This window comes from Eptatretus burgeri, chromosome 6, assembly GCF_056783735.1.
Source record: "Eptatretus burgeri isolate ZD-2024b chromosome 6, Ebu_testis_v1, whole genome shotgun sequence".
Taxonomy (NCBI): Eukaryota; Metazoa; Chordata; class Myxini; order Myxiniformes; family Myxinidae; genus Eptatretus; species Eptatretus burgeri.
Genome location: NC_140966.1, coordinates 83,341,185 through 83,356,746, shown reverse-complemented (window position 1 = coordinate 83,356,746; position 15,562 = coordinate 83,341,185). Strand labels below are relative to the sequence as shown.

Genomic DNA, 15,562 nt, shown 5'->3' with positions numbered 1-15,562 from the left:
CCAATTATCAGAAACTAGTAACTTATGATCAGGAACCAAATCCCAATTATTTTTCCAATTTGCCACATTTTTGAGATGTTATACACCGTATTCCATGATTTTACCCATTTTGGACGCCATTTTGAATATCAACAGAGTGCCGGGAATTTTTTTGTTAACATCTCAAATGTGTAATAGGACCACAAAAGGAAGCTAAAAAGGTTGGTTTGGTCGAGTCCTGGGGGGGAGGGATACCCTCCGTCGATACTCCCCTATATTGTTTACCCAAAAGTAATCTCTCTATCAAGTGCAGCCTGTGGCTGCTGGTTGCATCATTGGTTGGGATGCTGCTGATGCAGTGTCCCCCTTACCAGTACACTGGTACTCATTTTGCCAACCTCAGAAGGATGACAGGCTGAGTCAACCTCCTGGTGTATATTAATTCAGTGGCCAACGGGGCTTAAACTCAGGACACTAGGATCCCAAACCACCACCCTAACCACTAAGCCAACACCAGGCTTAGCCAAAAGTAATACAATACTAGCATAACCCGCGCTCTGCGCGACATGTTGGGGTGGGTGTGTTTGAGAAAGGAACTGATGCAGAGTATCAGTAGTAATTTTACTTTAATGCAGTAAGTGGAATACGATTTCACTGTTTCAGAACCATTTTATTTACCTTTTTTGTACCATCCACCTCATATGGTATTTGAGATAATGTAAGCCGAATATCACGTTACTCGAGCGCAGAACAAAGTCGAAGATAGCACGACACGAAACCACAAACTCGGAAATAATATATAAGATTATGTTTGATTTTATTGATATTTCTGTTCAATATTTTGCAGCGTGATAAATAAAATGATCGTCTTTAAATATGTGCTGAATTGTGGAATGTGAGTACGTCGATAAAATATGTACAATTAGAATGGGAGTACGTCTATAAAATATGTACAATTAGAATGTGAGTACGTCTATAAAATATGTACAATTAGAATGTGAGTACGTCTATAAAAAATGTACAATTATAATGTGAGTACGTTCATAAAATATGTACAATTAGAATGTAAGTACGTCTTTAAAATTGTACAATTCGAATGCGAGTACGTCTATAAAATGTGTACAATTAGAATGAGTACATCTATAAAATATGTACAATTAGAATGTGAGTACGTCCATAAAATATGTACAATTTTAATGAGAGTACGTCCATAAAATATGAACAATTATAATGAGAGTACGTCCATAAAATATCTACAATTGTAATGCGAGTATGTCCATAAAATGTGTGCATTTAGAATGTGAGTACGTCTTTAAAATATGTACAATTAGAATGTCAGTACGTCTATAAAATGTGTACAATTGGAATTTGACTACGTCTATAAAATGTGTACAATTGGAATTTGACTACGTCTATAAAATGTGTACAATTAGAATGCTTGTACATCTATAAAATGTGTACAATTAGAAAGTGAGTACGTCTATAAAATATGTTCAATTAGAAGGCGAATACGTCTATAAAATATGTACAATTAGAATGCTCGTACGTTCATAAAACATGTACAATTAGAATGCTAATACGTCTATAAAATGTGTACAAATAGAATGAGAGTATGTCTATAAAATATGTACAATTAGAATGAGTACATCTATAAAATGTGTACAATTAGAATGTTAGTATGTCCATAAAATGTGTACAATTTAGAATGTTTGTACGTCTATAAAATGTGTACAATTAGAATGTTCGTGCGTCTATAAAATGTGTACAATTAGAAAGTGAGTATGTCTATAAAATATGTACAATTAGAATGCTCGTACGTTCATAAAACATGTACAATTAGAATGCTAATACGTCTATAAAATGTGTACAAATAGAATGAGAGTATGTCTATAAAATATGTACAATTAGAATGAGTACATCTATAAAATGTGTACAATTAGAATGTTAGTATGTCCATAAAATGTGTACAATTTAGAATGCTCGTACGTCTATAAAATGTGTACAATTATAATGTTCGTACATCTATAAAATGTGTACAATTAGAAAGTGAGTACGTCTATAAAATATGTACAATTATAATGCGAGTACGTTCATAAAATATGTACAATTAGAATGCTAGTACGTCAATAAAATGTGTACAATTAGAATGTGAGTATGTCTATAAAATATGTACAATTAGAATGTTAGTACGTCTATAAAATATGTACAATTAGAATGTTAGTACGTCTATAAAATGTGTACAATTAGAATGCTAATATGTCTATAAAATGTGTACAATTAGAATGCTCGTACATCTATAAAATGTGTACAATTAGAAAGTGAGTACGTCTATAAAATATGTTCGATTAGAAGGCGAGTACATCTATAAAATGTGTACAATTAGAATGTTAGTATGTCCATAAAATGTGTACAATTTAGAATGCTCGTACGTCTATAAAATGTGTACAATTAGAATGTTCGTACGTCTATAAAATGTGTGCAATTGGAATTTGACTACGTCTATAAAATGTGTACAATTAGAATGCTCGTACATCTATAAAATGTGTACAATTAGAAAGTGAGTACGTCTATAAAATATGTTCAATTAGAAGGCGAGTACGTCTATAAAATATGTACAATTAGAATGCTCGTACGTTCATAAAACATGTACAATTAGAATGCTAATACGTCTATAAAATGTGTACAAATAGAATGAGAGTATGTCTATAAAATATGTACAATTAGAATGAGTACATCTATAAAATGTGTACAATTAGAATGTTAGTATGTCCATAAAATGTGTACAATTTAGAATGTTTGTACGTCTATAAAATGTGTACAATTAGAATGTTCGTGCGTCTATAAAATGTTTACAATTAGAAAGTGAGTACGTCTATAAAATATGTACAATTAGAATGCTCGTACGTTCATAAAACATGTACAATTAGAATGCTAATACGTCTATAAAATGTGTACAAATAGAATGAGAGTATGTCTATAAAATATGTACAATTAGAATGAGTACATCTATAAAATGTGTACAATTAGAATGTTAGTATGTCCATAAAATGTGTACAATTTAGAATGCTCGTACGTCTATAAAATGTGTACAATTAGAATGTTCGTACGTCTATAAAATGTGTGCAATTGGAATTTGACTACGTCTATAAAATGTGTACAATTAGAATGCTCGTACATCTATAAAATGTGTACAATTAGAAAGTGAGTATGTCTATAAAATATGTTCAATTAGAAGGCGAGTACGTCTATAAAATATGTACAATTAGAATGCTCGTACGTTCATAAAACATGTACAATTAGAATGCTTATTCGTCTATAAAATGTGTACAAATAGAATGAGAGTATGTCTATAAAATATGTACAATTAGAATGAGTACATCTATAAAATGTGTACAATTAGAATGAGTACATCTATAAAATGTGTACAATTATAATGTTCGTACGTCTATAAAATATGTACAATTAGAATGCTAGTACATCAATAAAATGTGTACAATTAGAATGTGAGTATGTCTATAAAATATGTAAAATTAGAATGTTAGTACGTCTATAAAATATGTACAATTAGAATGTTAGTACGTCTATAAAATGTGTACAATTGGAATTTGACTACGTCTATAAAATGTGTACAATTAGAATGCTCGTACATCTATAAAATGTGAACAATTAGAAAGTGAGTACGTCTATAAAATATGTTCAATTAGAAGGCGAGTACGTCTATAAAATATGTACAATTAGAATGCTCGTACGTTCATAAAACATGTACAATTAGAATGCTAATACGTCTATAAAATGTGTACAAATAGAATGAGAGTATGTCTATAAAATATGTACAATTAGAATGAGTCCATCTATAAAATGTGTACAATTAGAATGTTAGTACGTCTATAAAATATGTACAATTAGAATGTCAGTACATCTATAAAATATGTACAATTAGAATGTGAGTACATCTATAAAATATGTACAATTAGAATGTGAGTACATATATGAAATATGTACAATTAGAATGTGAGTACATCTATAAAATATGTACAATTAGAATGTTAGTACGTCTACAAAATGTGTACAATTAGAATGTGAGTGTCTATAAAATATGTACAATTAGAATGTTCGTACGTCTATAAAATATGTATGATTAGAATGTGATTTGGAGTGTGGCAAACAAACCCTCAAACACACAACCACCGGTCCATGAATTATAGCAAGGACTATCAAATTCAACTCGTCGCTTCACTGACGGGGACAAGGGGGAGAGAGAGACAGTGAGAGATGAAGAAGGGGGAGTTGGGGAGAGTGACACCTCACCAAACATTGCTATTCACTGTGAGAGAGACACACACATGCTTACACGCATGTAGACACAGTGAGAGAGAGAGAGTGACAGAGGTGAAGGAAGAGAGTGCTGCATTTTATGAGGAGGGGACAGAGTGAGAGAGAAGGTTGGAGAAGAGGGGGAAAAAAAAGACAGGTGAGGGGTCGAAGTGGGGTCAGCAAAGAGAATGATGTTATGCTTTATGACGCAACATGAAAAAAAATTAAAACGTGTCAGAACAGCTGTACACACAACGACACAACAGAGTTTGTAAAGTAATCCGCTGGCACATCTGCAAAAACTTTGATATCCCAGTTCCAGAAAATTTGTGGGAAAATGAACCAAAAGCAATTACTGAAAAGATTGAAGTTCCGCTCACGTATGACCTTATGATCCCATCGGGTGTAAACATCAAAAACAAAGCATTGCGACCAGATATCATACTTAGTTGCAAAAACAAGAGAAGAAGGCATTGCTAATTGAAGTGTTGATACCAGTGATTTTGGACTAAAGGCCCGGTCACACCTTGATGTTTTAGCCAGCGATGGCAACATATTAAAATGTATCTAAAACGCTGGCTTACGTTGAACTTTTGATGTTTTTTTTTAAAGATTCGGACGTATTCATAGCGACTTAGTCTTATGTATAACGCATTGGTAACGGACACAGAACGTTTCGTTGTGTTATAGATAACTTATACCAACGAATGCTGAACCTGTTGTCGGCCTACACAACCGATGCCCAACGATAGTCTAACTTAGGCATAGCGCGTTGCACGCATCGCCGACGATGTCGTGACGTAGCCTATTAAAAGGCTGACGCACAACGATTCGAATCATAACTGCCGTAGAAATGGAAGTGTCAACATCGCGGTCACACCTTGGCGATCTTGCCAGCGTATGCCGACCTAAGAAAAATGTGTCTCAAACGTTGGGGCACGTCAAATACGGTATGAGTAAGTTTGGTATACGTGAGTACAACGCTAAAGTACACTATCATACATCGTAGTAAGTAGAGTACGTCAAGAAATTTTAAACATGTTCAAAATTTTGGGACGTACTCGGCGTATGACACACGTTCCGCATGTGATGGGGATAAGTTTTACACACGATATGTGGACGCTTACACACGTCCACAAACGCTACTTATAAACGACTCATAAGTCGAAACACGTCGCGGTAATGTCTTTTTTACACGAAACTTATTTCTAACTTATGTTTGACGTGCTTTGAACCAATTCTTTACGTAGTCCCAACACACATTGACGTATGTAGACTTATTCCAATGACGTCTTCCGGTCGACAAAAAAAAATAAATGAATGTGTTTCTAGCTTACAACTGCCATATAAAGACGTGTTCCCAGCGGTTTTGGGAATTGGTATATAAAAATGCTGCTCATAAAAGGGGAACCCAACAGTGTTTTCGAGTTCCTTTTTGAGTCGATGTCCATGTCAGCAGTAACAGTATCAGTATCAGTATTAGTTTGTTCATGTTGGCAGTAGTAGGCGAGTGTGAGGGGGAGGATGTGGGTTATGGTGGATCGTCCTTGCGTCCACGTGTCCACAGGTAGGAGACATCTTTTCACCATTGTTTGAAGTTCTTCGCGGCTAATTTTTTATGGGGCTTTTTCAACAATGAGCTATAGCTTGTTTTTACGATTTAGGTCTATTCATAACGGGTTGGACAAATGCACAATGAACTAATAATGTGCATAGAGCACTTTGATTACTTTTCGATACGATATACCAACGAATAATTATCGTGAAGCCGGCGTTCACAAACTATGCCCAATGATAGCCTAACTTATCCATATCGTTTGGCAGTTTATCTTTGCCGGTGACGTGGGGTTTGCTATTCATAGGCTGCCACTCAATGATTTAAATGGCTGTATCTCCACTATTGAAAGTAGACGCTTGCGCTCAACAATTGGATTTTTTTTTTACACTCAACGACTTTTAAACGGAACCACTCAGCTATTTTCATTGTTTACAATAAACGATTTAAATTGCTGTCACTCGCCTTTGTTTTTTGACGCTGGCGCTTGGAAATTTGAAGCGTTTCTTCTGAATGTGTTAAAACACTCAAACTCGACTATTTTAAATAGACGCTGCCGATGGACAATTGGAATCATAGCCAAGCTAGACATCGAAGTGTGAACATCCTCGTCATGCCGAAGAAAAGTTTGAAGAATGCTGCAAATAAGTGTCCTGGCCGTGGCCGTGGACGCTGACGCAAGGACGATCCATTATACCGACGTCTTTCAGCCTATGAGTAACTTAAAAGTAACGTCTGTCGATGTGTGGCAACGATCGCGTAACGTGCCAACAACACGTTAATCATAGGTTAGAAATAAGTTTCGGGTACTCTAAACACTACCTCGGCATGTCTCAACTTATGATTAACTTACAAGTAGCATGTGTTGACGTCTGTCAACGATCGCAGACCGTGCATACAACTTGTGGCCAGCGTAGCGGAACGTGTGAGTCATACGCCGGCATACGTCGTGAAATTTCAAGCATGAAAAAATTTGAAGACAACCGAAAAGTACAACGTTTCAAGCCAACGTACAACGACCTATGGCAGTGTTTTTCAGCGTGCTCTCAATGTTATCAAAACTTACCCATAACATATTCAACGTGTGCCAGCGTTTTAGAAAAAAAATTCAAAAATCGGCATACGTTGGCTAAAACGTCAAGGTGTGACCGGGCCTTTAGGATGCAGAAATCGAGAAAATGACCAAATACCAAGATCTCAAACATGAAGTGAAAAGATCCTGGAAGCTGAAGAATGCCAAAATTTGTACCATGATGACGAAAAACCTCATGGGAATGTTGATGAAGAACCTCACAGACATATTACTGACAAACCATCCCTGGGAATATCACTACAAAGGAACTACAGTTGGAATCCGTCCTGGGCTCAGTGACGATCCGAAACAGAGTCCTCGACACAAAACTTTGAGAACAGAAAACTTCACAGCTTGGTCCGTGAATCGTGACCCCTTTACCGAAATGAAGGTGGATACTTTAACCCCATATGTCGACACGGATGGACGCACGCACGCACGCGTTGTCTTTTATTAGTGTAGAATGTATGTTTGTGTTGATGTGACGCAGGCACGACGGGCCGAATGGCCTCCTGTGTCGACATTATTTGTGATCCCTCGTGAGATTATTCTTTTAAATAAGAAGAAAAAATAATCGGTTGTCGAGATTAAAAGAGTTTAATAACGTCCAGTCATCGATTTAGTACAATAATTGTATCAGAGTAAAAAACAACGTGCATCAATGAGCAGCGATTGTTCGAAGCGCTGTTTACTATTCTGCGCTCGATATTCGCTTTTTACCACAGCGTGATTATACTCATGCCCACTGCGTGACTGAGCTATAAGTGACGCTCTGAATAATTTCCGATACGATAGTAAATCAGACGGTAAGTTTAAAATATAAGATATAAAAATGCCGTCACGTGACACGGTTTAACGTGAGCGCCATTGACTCGTGGTATATTGGTGGCTCCACGCTTCGCGGAAACAGCAACAGTATTTAATAATTACATTTGGGGGAAAAAAAGACAAACAAAAACGAGTCAGATTCTCGCCGGACACGGGGACCGAAGATGATTTAAGAAGTAACAGTAGAATGCGAGACAAGTTGGTGTCGTTTTCGTGAAAAGGTGAAAATGGCGCCAGTGGGAGGCGCGCGGCTTCGCGATGGTGTTCATTTGATGAGGCGACTCGCCAAGCTTAAGGTGTGTGGTGTGTGTGGTTTTTTTTTTTCTGAGGTGATACGTCACGGTCCTGCGTGTGATGTGCCCACACCGCTGTGAGGGAGGTTAATTGTTGTGGTGTCCTGTAAATCACTGATGTCACCAACAAATGCCGATTTTTTTTCCCTTCACGCAGTAACGGTCAGACTAGGATTACTCGCTTGGGATGATCACCGTTTCGTGGTGATCGAGTGAGTGTTTGTGCTCCTGGTTTACACTTCACCACTTGATCATCGTTGGTTTTCCGTGTCGAGCCGTCACCACAGCTGTGGTGGTTACGTTATATTCTGACGTCATACGCACCGGGGGTCCATAACATTCCCTGTCAATACCTTCGTGTGTGTGTTTTGTGTGTGTGTGTGTGTGTTTTGTGTGTGTGTTTTGTGTGTTTGTGTTTTGTGTGTTTGTTTGTGTGTGTTTGTGTGTTTGTGTTTTTGTTTTTGTGTGTGTGCTTGTTTGTGTGTGTGTGTTTGTGTTTGTGTGTGTGTGTGTGTGTTTATGTTTGTGTGTGTGTTTTGTGTGTGTGTTTTGTGTGTGTGTTTTGTGTGTGTGTGTTTATGTTTGTGTGTGTTTTTGTGTGTGTGTGTGTTTTGTGTGTGTGTTTTTGTGTGTGTTTTTGTGTGTTTATGTTTGTTTGTGTGTGTGTTGTGTTTTTTGTGTGTGTGTGTGTGTGTGTGTGTGTTTTGTGTTTTTGTTCGTGTGTGTGTGTGTTTTGTGTTTTTGTTTTTGTTAGTGTGTGTGTGTTTTGTGTGTTTGTGTTTGTGTTTTTGTTTGTGTGTGTGTTTTTGTGTGTGTGTTGTGTGTTTATGTTTGTTTGTGTGTGTGTGTGTGTGTTGTGTTTTTGTGTGTGTGTGTGTTTTGTGTTTTTGTTCGTGTGTGTTTTGTGTTTTTGTTTTTGTTTGTGTGTGTTTTTGTTTTTGTTTGTGTGTGTTGTGTTTTTGTTTGTGTGTGTTGTGTTTTTGTTTGTGTGTGTGTTTTTGTGTTTGTTTGTGTGTGTGTATTTTTGTGTGTGTGTGTTTCTTATCCTCTGAAAACGTTTGGGATAAATTGGTGTCAAAAATGGTGTTTTCTGAGCGTTGTTGATCCTGTGATTATAGTCTTAACTTTGTACGGTTTGAAATTTGTCCAACTTTTATTTATTTATTAATTCAAAATCTCAGCTTATGGAAGAGTGAGTTGAGCGCAGGTGAAAACTCAACAACGAACTGGCAGTGGGGCCACATGTGGACGTGCCAAGCAAAGGAAAGGAGGAAACGGAGAGGAGGGGAGGAAACGGTAACCTACAAGTCAGAGAACTGTTATGGGGTTAGAAAATATCACTGGGAGGGTTTGGGTATGACGCGAGATGGCGTGACTCGTCCTGCGTGAAGCCATCGAGCAAAGAGTGAGACTGGAACGTCACCTTCGCATCAGAACCTGAACTTCAAAATTGCAGCCATCTAATTCACCGACAAGTGTCTGACAGACCGTCGCAACGTCTAATGTGTATTAACCCGCACGCACGAAGTAACAAGTTGGGTTAAACAATTGGTTCACTTTGTCTGTCTACAAACGTTAGTTTATGATCGAGGAACAACTTGATTTCAATTGAATGTTATATTGTGAACATGAATCGGAAAACAAATCTGCAGTTTAGCAGTACTTTGCCTCTGAATTTGTCCCGACAGGAGTGAGATAATGTTTTTTTACTTCGTCTACATGCCTGGCAGTCAACCAAAATTGAAAATCGTTCCAAACAGGAAACGTACTATTTTTAAGGATGTCATAAAGGACACAAACAGCAGGCACGAATATCTAATGTACCGTGTTAAAGAAGGTGGTGTCAAAGATGCTGCCTCAACGGCAGTAAACTTCTAAAAAAATTTTTTTTCTACAACCAATAAAATCTTTATTTTATCTCAGTTGAATTGTATACTGGAACACCGGAGAACACAGATAGCCTTTTTGGCACTTTCAAAAATCTTTTGTTTCGTCGTACTTGGACAAAATATTGTTACAGATATGGCTCTCAGTATGCTACTAAATATAGGATTAGCTCAGATCCCCCATTAAATGCATGTTTAGCCAGGCTGTTCGGTAAAATGGACGTTGCATGTGTGTCGGGAGGTGTCACAGGGTGTTATTTGTTTGTGCAGTGGTGGTGTACCGAGAGCTTCCTCTTCTTCCTTCCCCTCGCCGGGCGATAGGTCCCGCCCAGTCGGCTGAGGGGGAGTGGCCAAAAAGAGGAAGTGAAAACTAAGGGGAGGAGCCAGTGGCTTCAAAGCGAGCGAACGAAGGAGAGAGTGGTGATTCTGCCGGGAGAGAAACTGGACCTTGGCGTGCCGGGTCTGCCTTCTGTGGCCTGGAGAAGCGAGCCAAGGCCAAAGGAAAGGCAGGGAAAGGACTGCAGGAGGTCTGTCTGCCCTCTGCTGGATGAGAGACGACTGGTGGGAGTCGTGATCTGCTGTGTAGGGGACGGCTGTGTCTGTCTGCGATCTGCTTCGTGAAGGAGGCCTGGTGAACAGGCCAGGCCTGGACTTGTATGCTGGACCTTGTGAGAAACCATCTGGATCCCACCGTCGATCTGGCGGTCTTGTGCCGTCGACCTTACGTGGGGTGTGAGCGCACGGCAGCCGCGTGCGGTGCGACAAAGGAGGGTGAGCACCATTTTGCCACGCGGCGTGCTTGAGCTGAGGGGCTCGAATCCGTGGACATCCGCTTGTTACGAGCGACATTCGTGCTTTTGACACTTTCCTCTCGTCCATGAAACATCACCAAGTTCTATGTCTTGTCTGCATGTTGTTTAAGGTATATCTCAGTCGGGACCCCCTCGAAACCCGTAATCCGTAGTTCCCTAGTTAAGAACGGGTTATAGATTGATAAAGACATTGTCGTGAATATTTTGCTTGTGTTGTGTTCCTCGATGTTTCCCAATAAATTTGGCTGATCCGTATGAAGTTGCCGATTTGGATTAATTTGTGTCGCGTCGAGGAACGATCCATTCGATTGGTATATAAAACCAAAATGGTTACATACTGGCAGAAAACGCTCGGCATCTGACAAAACCAGTCTGTAACCGGGGTCTATTTCCCCAACTGGTAAGGTCCAGGGGTACGTTGGTATCGCGATTGAAGACGCGCGACCCGAGGCCTGTGCCGAGCCAGCCGGCGTTGTAACCCTGGAGACGGCGGTGGTGAGGGTGGCGCCAAGGACCGGGTGAGAATCCCGCCACCCCAAATCCGCAACAATATTATGGAATTTTACATCATCTCGACGAATCAAATTCCCTGCTCACAGACATCCACCCATGTCCTTTTTTCCATAAAGATTGTGTCAGGTGAGGTGTTCTATGAACGCTCCAGTTAAAAAAAAATTCAGGCAAGTGGTAAGTATGATCAGTTGCTCTTTCTGATTTGGGTATCCTACCCAATTTGGGACAATTTACTTCAATGACAATATCAGAATGCTAGAGCAGGGATAACTACATATTAGTGAAGATATAAATTTGGAATTTATGATACCGCTACCAGATGGCCATCAGGGCACTTGTGCTGTTGTAATTACAGGTTCTTCCCGCTTTTTGTTTCAAGTCTTGAAGGAACAGCTCTGAAAACGTGTAATCCTCTGAGAGAGAGAGAGAGAGAGAGAGTGAGAGAGAGAGAGAGAGAGAGAGAGAGAGAGAGACACAGAGACAGAGACACAGAGACAGAGACACAGAGACAGAGACACAGAGACAGAGACACAGAGACAGAGACAGAGACACAGAGACAGAGACACAGAGACAGAGACACAGAGACAGAGACACAGAGACAGAGACACAGAGACAGAGACACAGAGACAGAGACACAGAGACAGAGACACAGAGACAGAGACACAGAGACAGAGACACAGAGACACAGAGACAGAGACTTAGAGACAGAGACACAGAGACAGAGACACAGAGACAGAGACACAGAGACAGAGACAGAGACACAGAGACACAGAGACAGAGACACAGAGACAGAGACACAGAGACACAGAGACAGAGACACAGAGACAGAGACACACACAGAGACACACACAGAGACACACACAGAGACACACACAGAGACACACACAGAGACACACACAGAGACACACACAGAGACACACACAGAGACACACACAGAGACACACACAGAGACACACACAGAGACACACACAGAGACACACACAGAGACACACACAGAGACACACACAGAGACACACACAGAGACACACACAGAGACACACACAGAGACACACACAGAGACACACACAGAGACACACACAGAGACACACACAGAGACACACACAGAGACACACACAGAGACACACACAGAGACACACACAGAGACACACACAGAGACACACACAGAGACACACACAGAGACACACACAGAGACACACACAGAGACACACACAGAGACACACACAGAGACACACACAGAGACACACACAGAGACACACACAGAGACACACACAGAGACACACACAGAGACACACACAGAGACACACACAGAGACACACACAGAGACACACACAGAGACACACACAGAGACACACACAGAGACACACACAGAGACACACACAGAGACACACACAGAGACACACACAGAGACACACACAGAGACACACACAGAGACACACACAGAGACACACACAGAGACACACACAGAGACACACACAGAGACACACACAGAGACACACACAGAGACACACACAGAGACACACACAGAGACACACACAGAGACACACACAGAGACACACACAGAGACACACACAGAGACACACACAGAGACACACACAGAGACACACACAGAGACACACACAGAGACACACACAGAGACACACACAGAGACACACACAGAGACACACACAGAGACACACACAGAGACACACACAGAGACACACACAGAGACACACACAGAGACACACACAGAGACACACACAGAGACACACACAGAGACACACACAGAGACACACACAGAGACACACACAGAGACACACACAGAGACACACACAGAGACACACACAGAGACACACACAGAGACACACACAGAGACACACACAGAGACACACACAGAGACACACACAGAGACACACACAGAGACACACACAGAGACACACACAGAGACACACACAGAGACACACACAGAGACACACACAGAGACACACACAGAGACACACACAGAGACACACACAGAGACACACACAGAGACACACACAGAGACACACACAGAGACACACACAGAGACACACACAGAGACACAGAGACACACACAGAGACACACACAGAGACACACACAGAGACACACACAGAGACACACACAGAGACACACAGAGACACACAGAGACACACAGAGACACACAGAGACACACACAGAGACACACACAGAGACACACAGAGACACACACAGAGACACACAGAGACACACAGAGACACACAGAGACACACAGAGACACACAGAGACACACAGAGACACACAGAGACACAGAGGAAAAAAAAAAAAAAAACTCACCTCTTATGAACCACATAACTTGAGTTTTTGTGTTTTTCTCTGCCAATGTGTGACGTGATTTAAGATTACACTTTTTTGTTTTGCTTGGTATTCTACGATGACAGTCCGTTACTCACTTAGGTTGTATGATGAGCACTGCCATAAACCTTGATGCTGTTATGTTTCCTACTTGAGTGGTTGTTCACATCGGTGGTGTTTATCTGCATTGTGATGTTCAGTGATTTCATTTGGCTGTGTATCCCATGCAGACACACAGTCATATTTCACGGAGGCTGTTCCATAATCTTCCTCCTCGGCTTTGCTTCCCACTCAAGGACATCATTCGGGAACAAGATTTGCAGCAGGGGTTTGTTTGTTGGTGCCATCTTTGTGACAATTATTTGCTCTCCCTTCATAATTTCGAGCTGTAATGTCTATATGGAATAGTATTTGACTTCTTGCCAAACATTAGCCTGTGCTTTTCACCTTATGCTTTGATTCACCTGTATTTCATTGCAATTAATTGTCCATCCGTAGGTTATGGTCTTACATCACTGTGCAGACCCTTTGTTTTAAATATGACAGCTGACAAATTGCAAGTCAAATTCAGAAGGGCCACTTGTGAGTGGAACAAGGAATTAACTATGAGTTGTGGAGTGGGAGGGGAATCTTTGTGTGAATTGGTCTGGATATGCCCAAGTTATTTGTTTATTTATTTAAGTGTGTCGGGCTCCGCCCTTTTTGGCCTCCAGACGCATGTTGCTGACAGATTTAAAGGCCGCAAGCTAAAATGGCAGATTGCAGAGAGGCTGCAGGCAATTTGGAGAGAAATATTCTTTATTCATGATATTCTCTGTATTTTCAGGGGTAGAGCACAGCTTCATAAGGGCAGAGTCCTTTTTTACCCCTCAGCCCGAAGTAGGCTGAAAAGGGGTATTGTCATAGGCGTTGTCCGTCTGTCAACTTTTGGTTTCTGTCGATTTCGAGGAGAACGCCTTGTCCGATTAAATCCATTTTTGCAGGGTGTGTTGGGGTTGAGTAGAGGAAGGTTCCTTTCGAAAATGGGTGTGCTGCGATTTTCAATGTGGCCTCCATGGCAGCCATCTTGAAATTGGTTTCCGTCGATATCGAGGAGAACGCCTTGTCTGATTAAATCCATTTTTGCAGGGTGTGTTGAGGCTGGGTGGAGGAAGGTTCCTTTCGATAATCAGTGCGATGCGATATCCAATATGGCGGCTAGGGCAGCCATCTTGAATTTGTTTTCTGGACAATAACTTGAGAATGGCTTGACAGATTGATTTTATTTTCATGGGGGTGGTTGGAGGAAGGTTCCTTTCGATATACAGCTCAATCTGATATCCAATATGGCGGCTAGGGCAGCCATCTTGAATTTGGTTTCCGGACAATAACTTGAACGCCTTGACTTATTGATTTCATTTTTGTGCGATATAATGGGGGTGTTTAGAGGAAGGTTCCTTTGGATATTCAGCGCAATCCGATATCCAATATGGCGGCTAGAGCAGCCATCTTGAATTTGGTTTCCGGACAATAACTAGAGAACGGCTTCACACAATGATTTTATTCTGGCGAGGTATAATGGGGTTGAGTAGAGGAAGGTTCCTTTCCAAAATGGGCATGCTGCGATTTTCACTGTGGCCACCATGGCAGCCATCTTGAAATTGGTTTCCGTCAATTTCGAGGAGAACGCCTTATCCGATTAAATCCATTTTTGCTGGGTGTGTTGGGGTTGAGTAGAGGAAGGTTCCTTTCGAAAATGGGCATGCTGCGATTTTCATTCTGGCCACCATCTTGAAATTGGTTTGCGTCAAGGGGCTGAGGGGTTAGGCCCGCTTTGCGGTGCTATTTTTGTTTTTTTTGAGGCAGGAATCATTCTAAGAGGGGCATGGTGGAGCGCCATCTGGTTCTTTCGAGCGAGAGGTCTGCCACTGCTGATTCTTGATTAACCTGTTTGGCTTTCCCATCTGAACCCAACGCTCATGATGTTGCGATCCTCGGTTGAAAT

At 40.8% G+C, this 15,562-nt stretch overlaps 1 protein-coding gene across 8 annotated transcripts in view; it reads left to right on the top strand.

Moving 5' to 3' along the window:
• The first annotated feature begins 7,737 nt into the window (after positions 1 to 7,737).
• Positions 7,738 to 15,562, top strand: part of DCAF15 (DDB1 and CUL4 associated factor 15) — a 77,555-nt gene continuing 69,730 nt past the window's right edge. For 7 of the 8 annotated variants that reach the window (XM_085885887.1, XM_085885886.1, XM_085885885.1 and 4 more), the window contains exons 1-2: positions 7,738 to 8,044; positions 13,809 to 13,906. In XM_085885887.1, the coding sequence (XP_085742013.1) occupies positions 7,976 to 8,044; positions 13,809 to 13,906 (167 nt within the window). In that variant the 5' untranslated portion in view covers positions 7,738 to 7,975. Of the gene's footprint in view, positions 8,045 to 9,031; positions 9,338 to 13,808; positions 13,907 to 15,562 lie in introns of those variants that run through there. The other variant, XM_085885881.1, reaches the window with a different exon arrangement.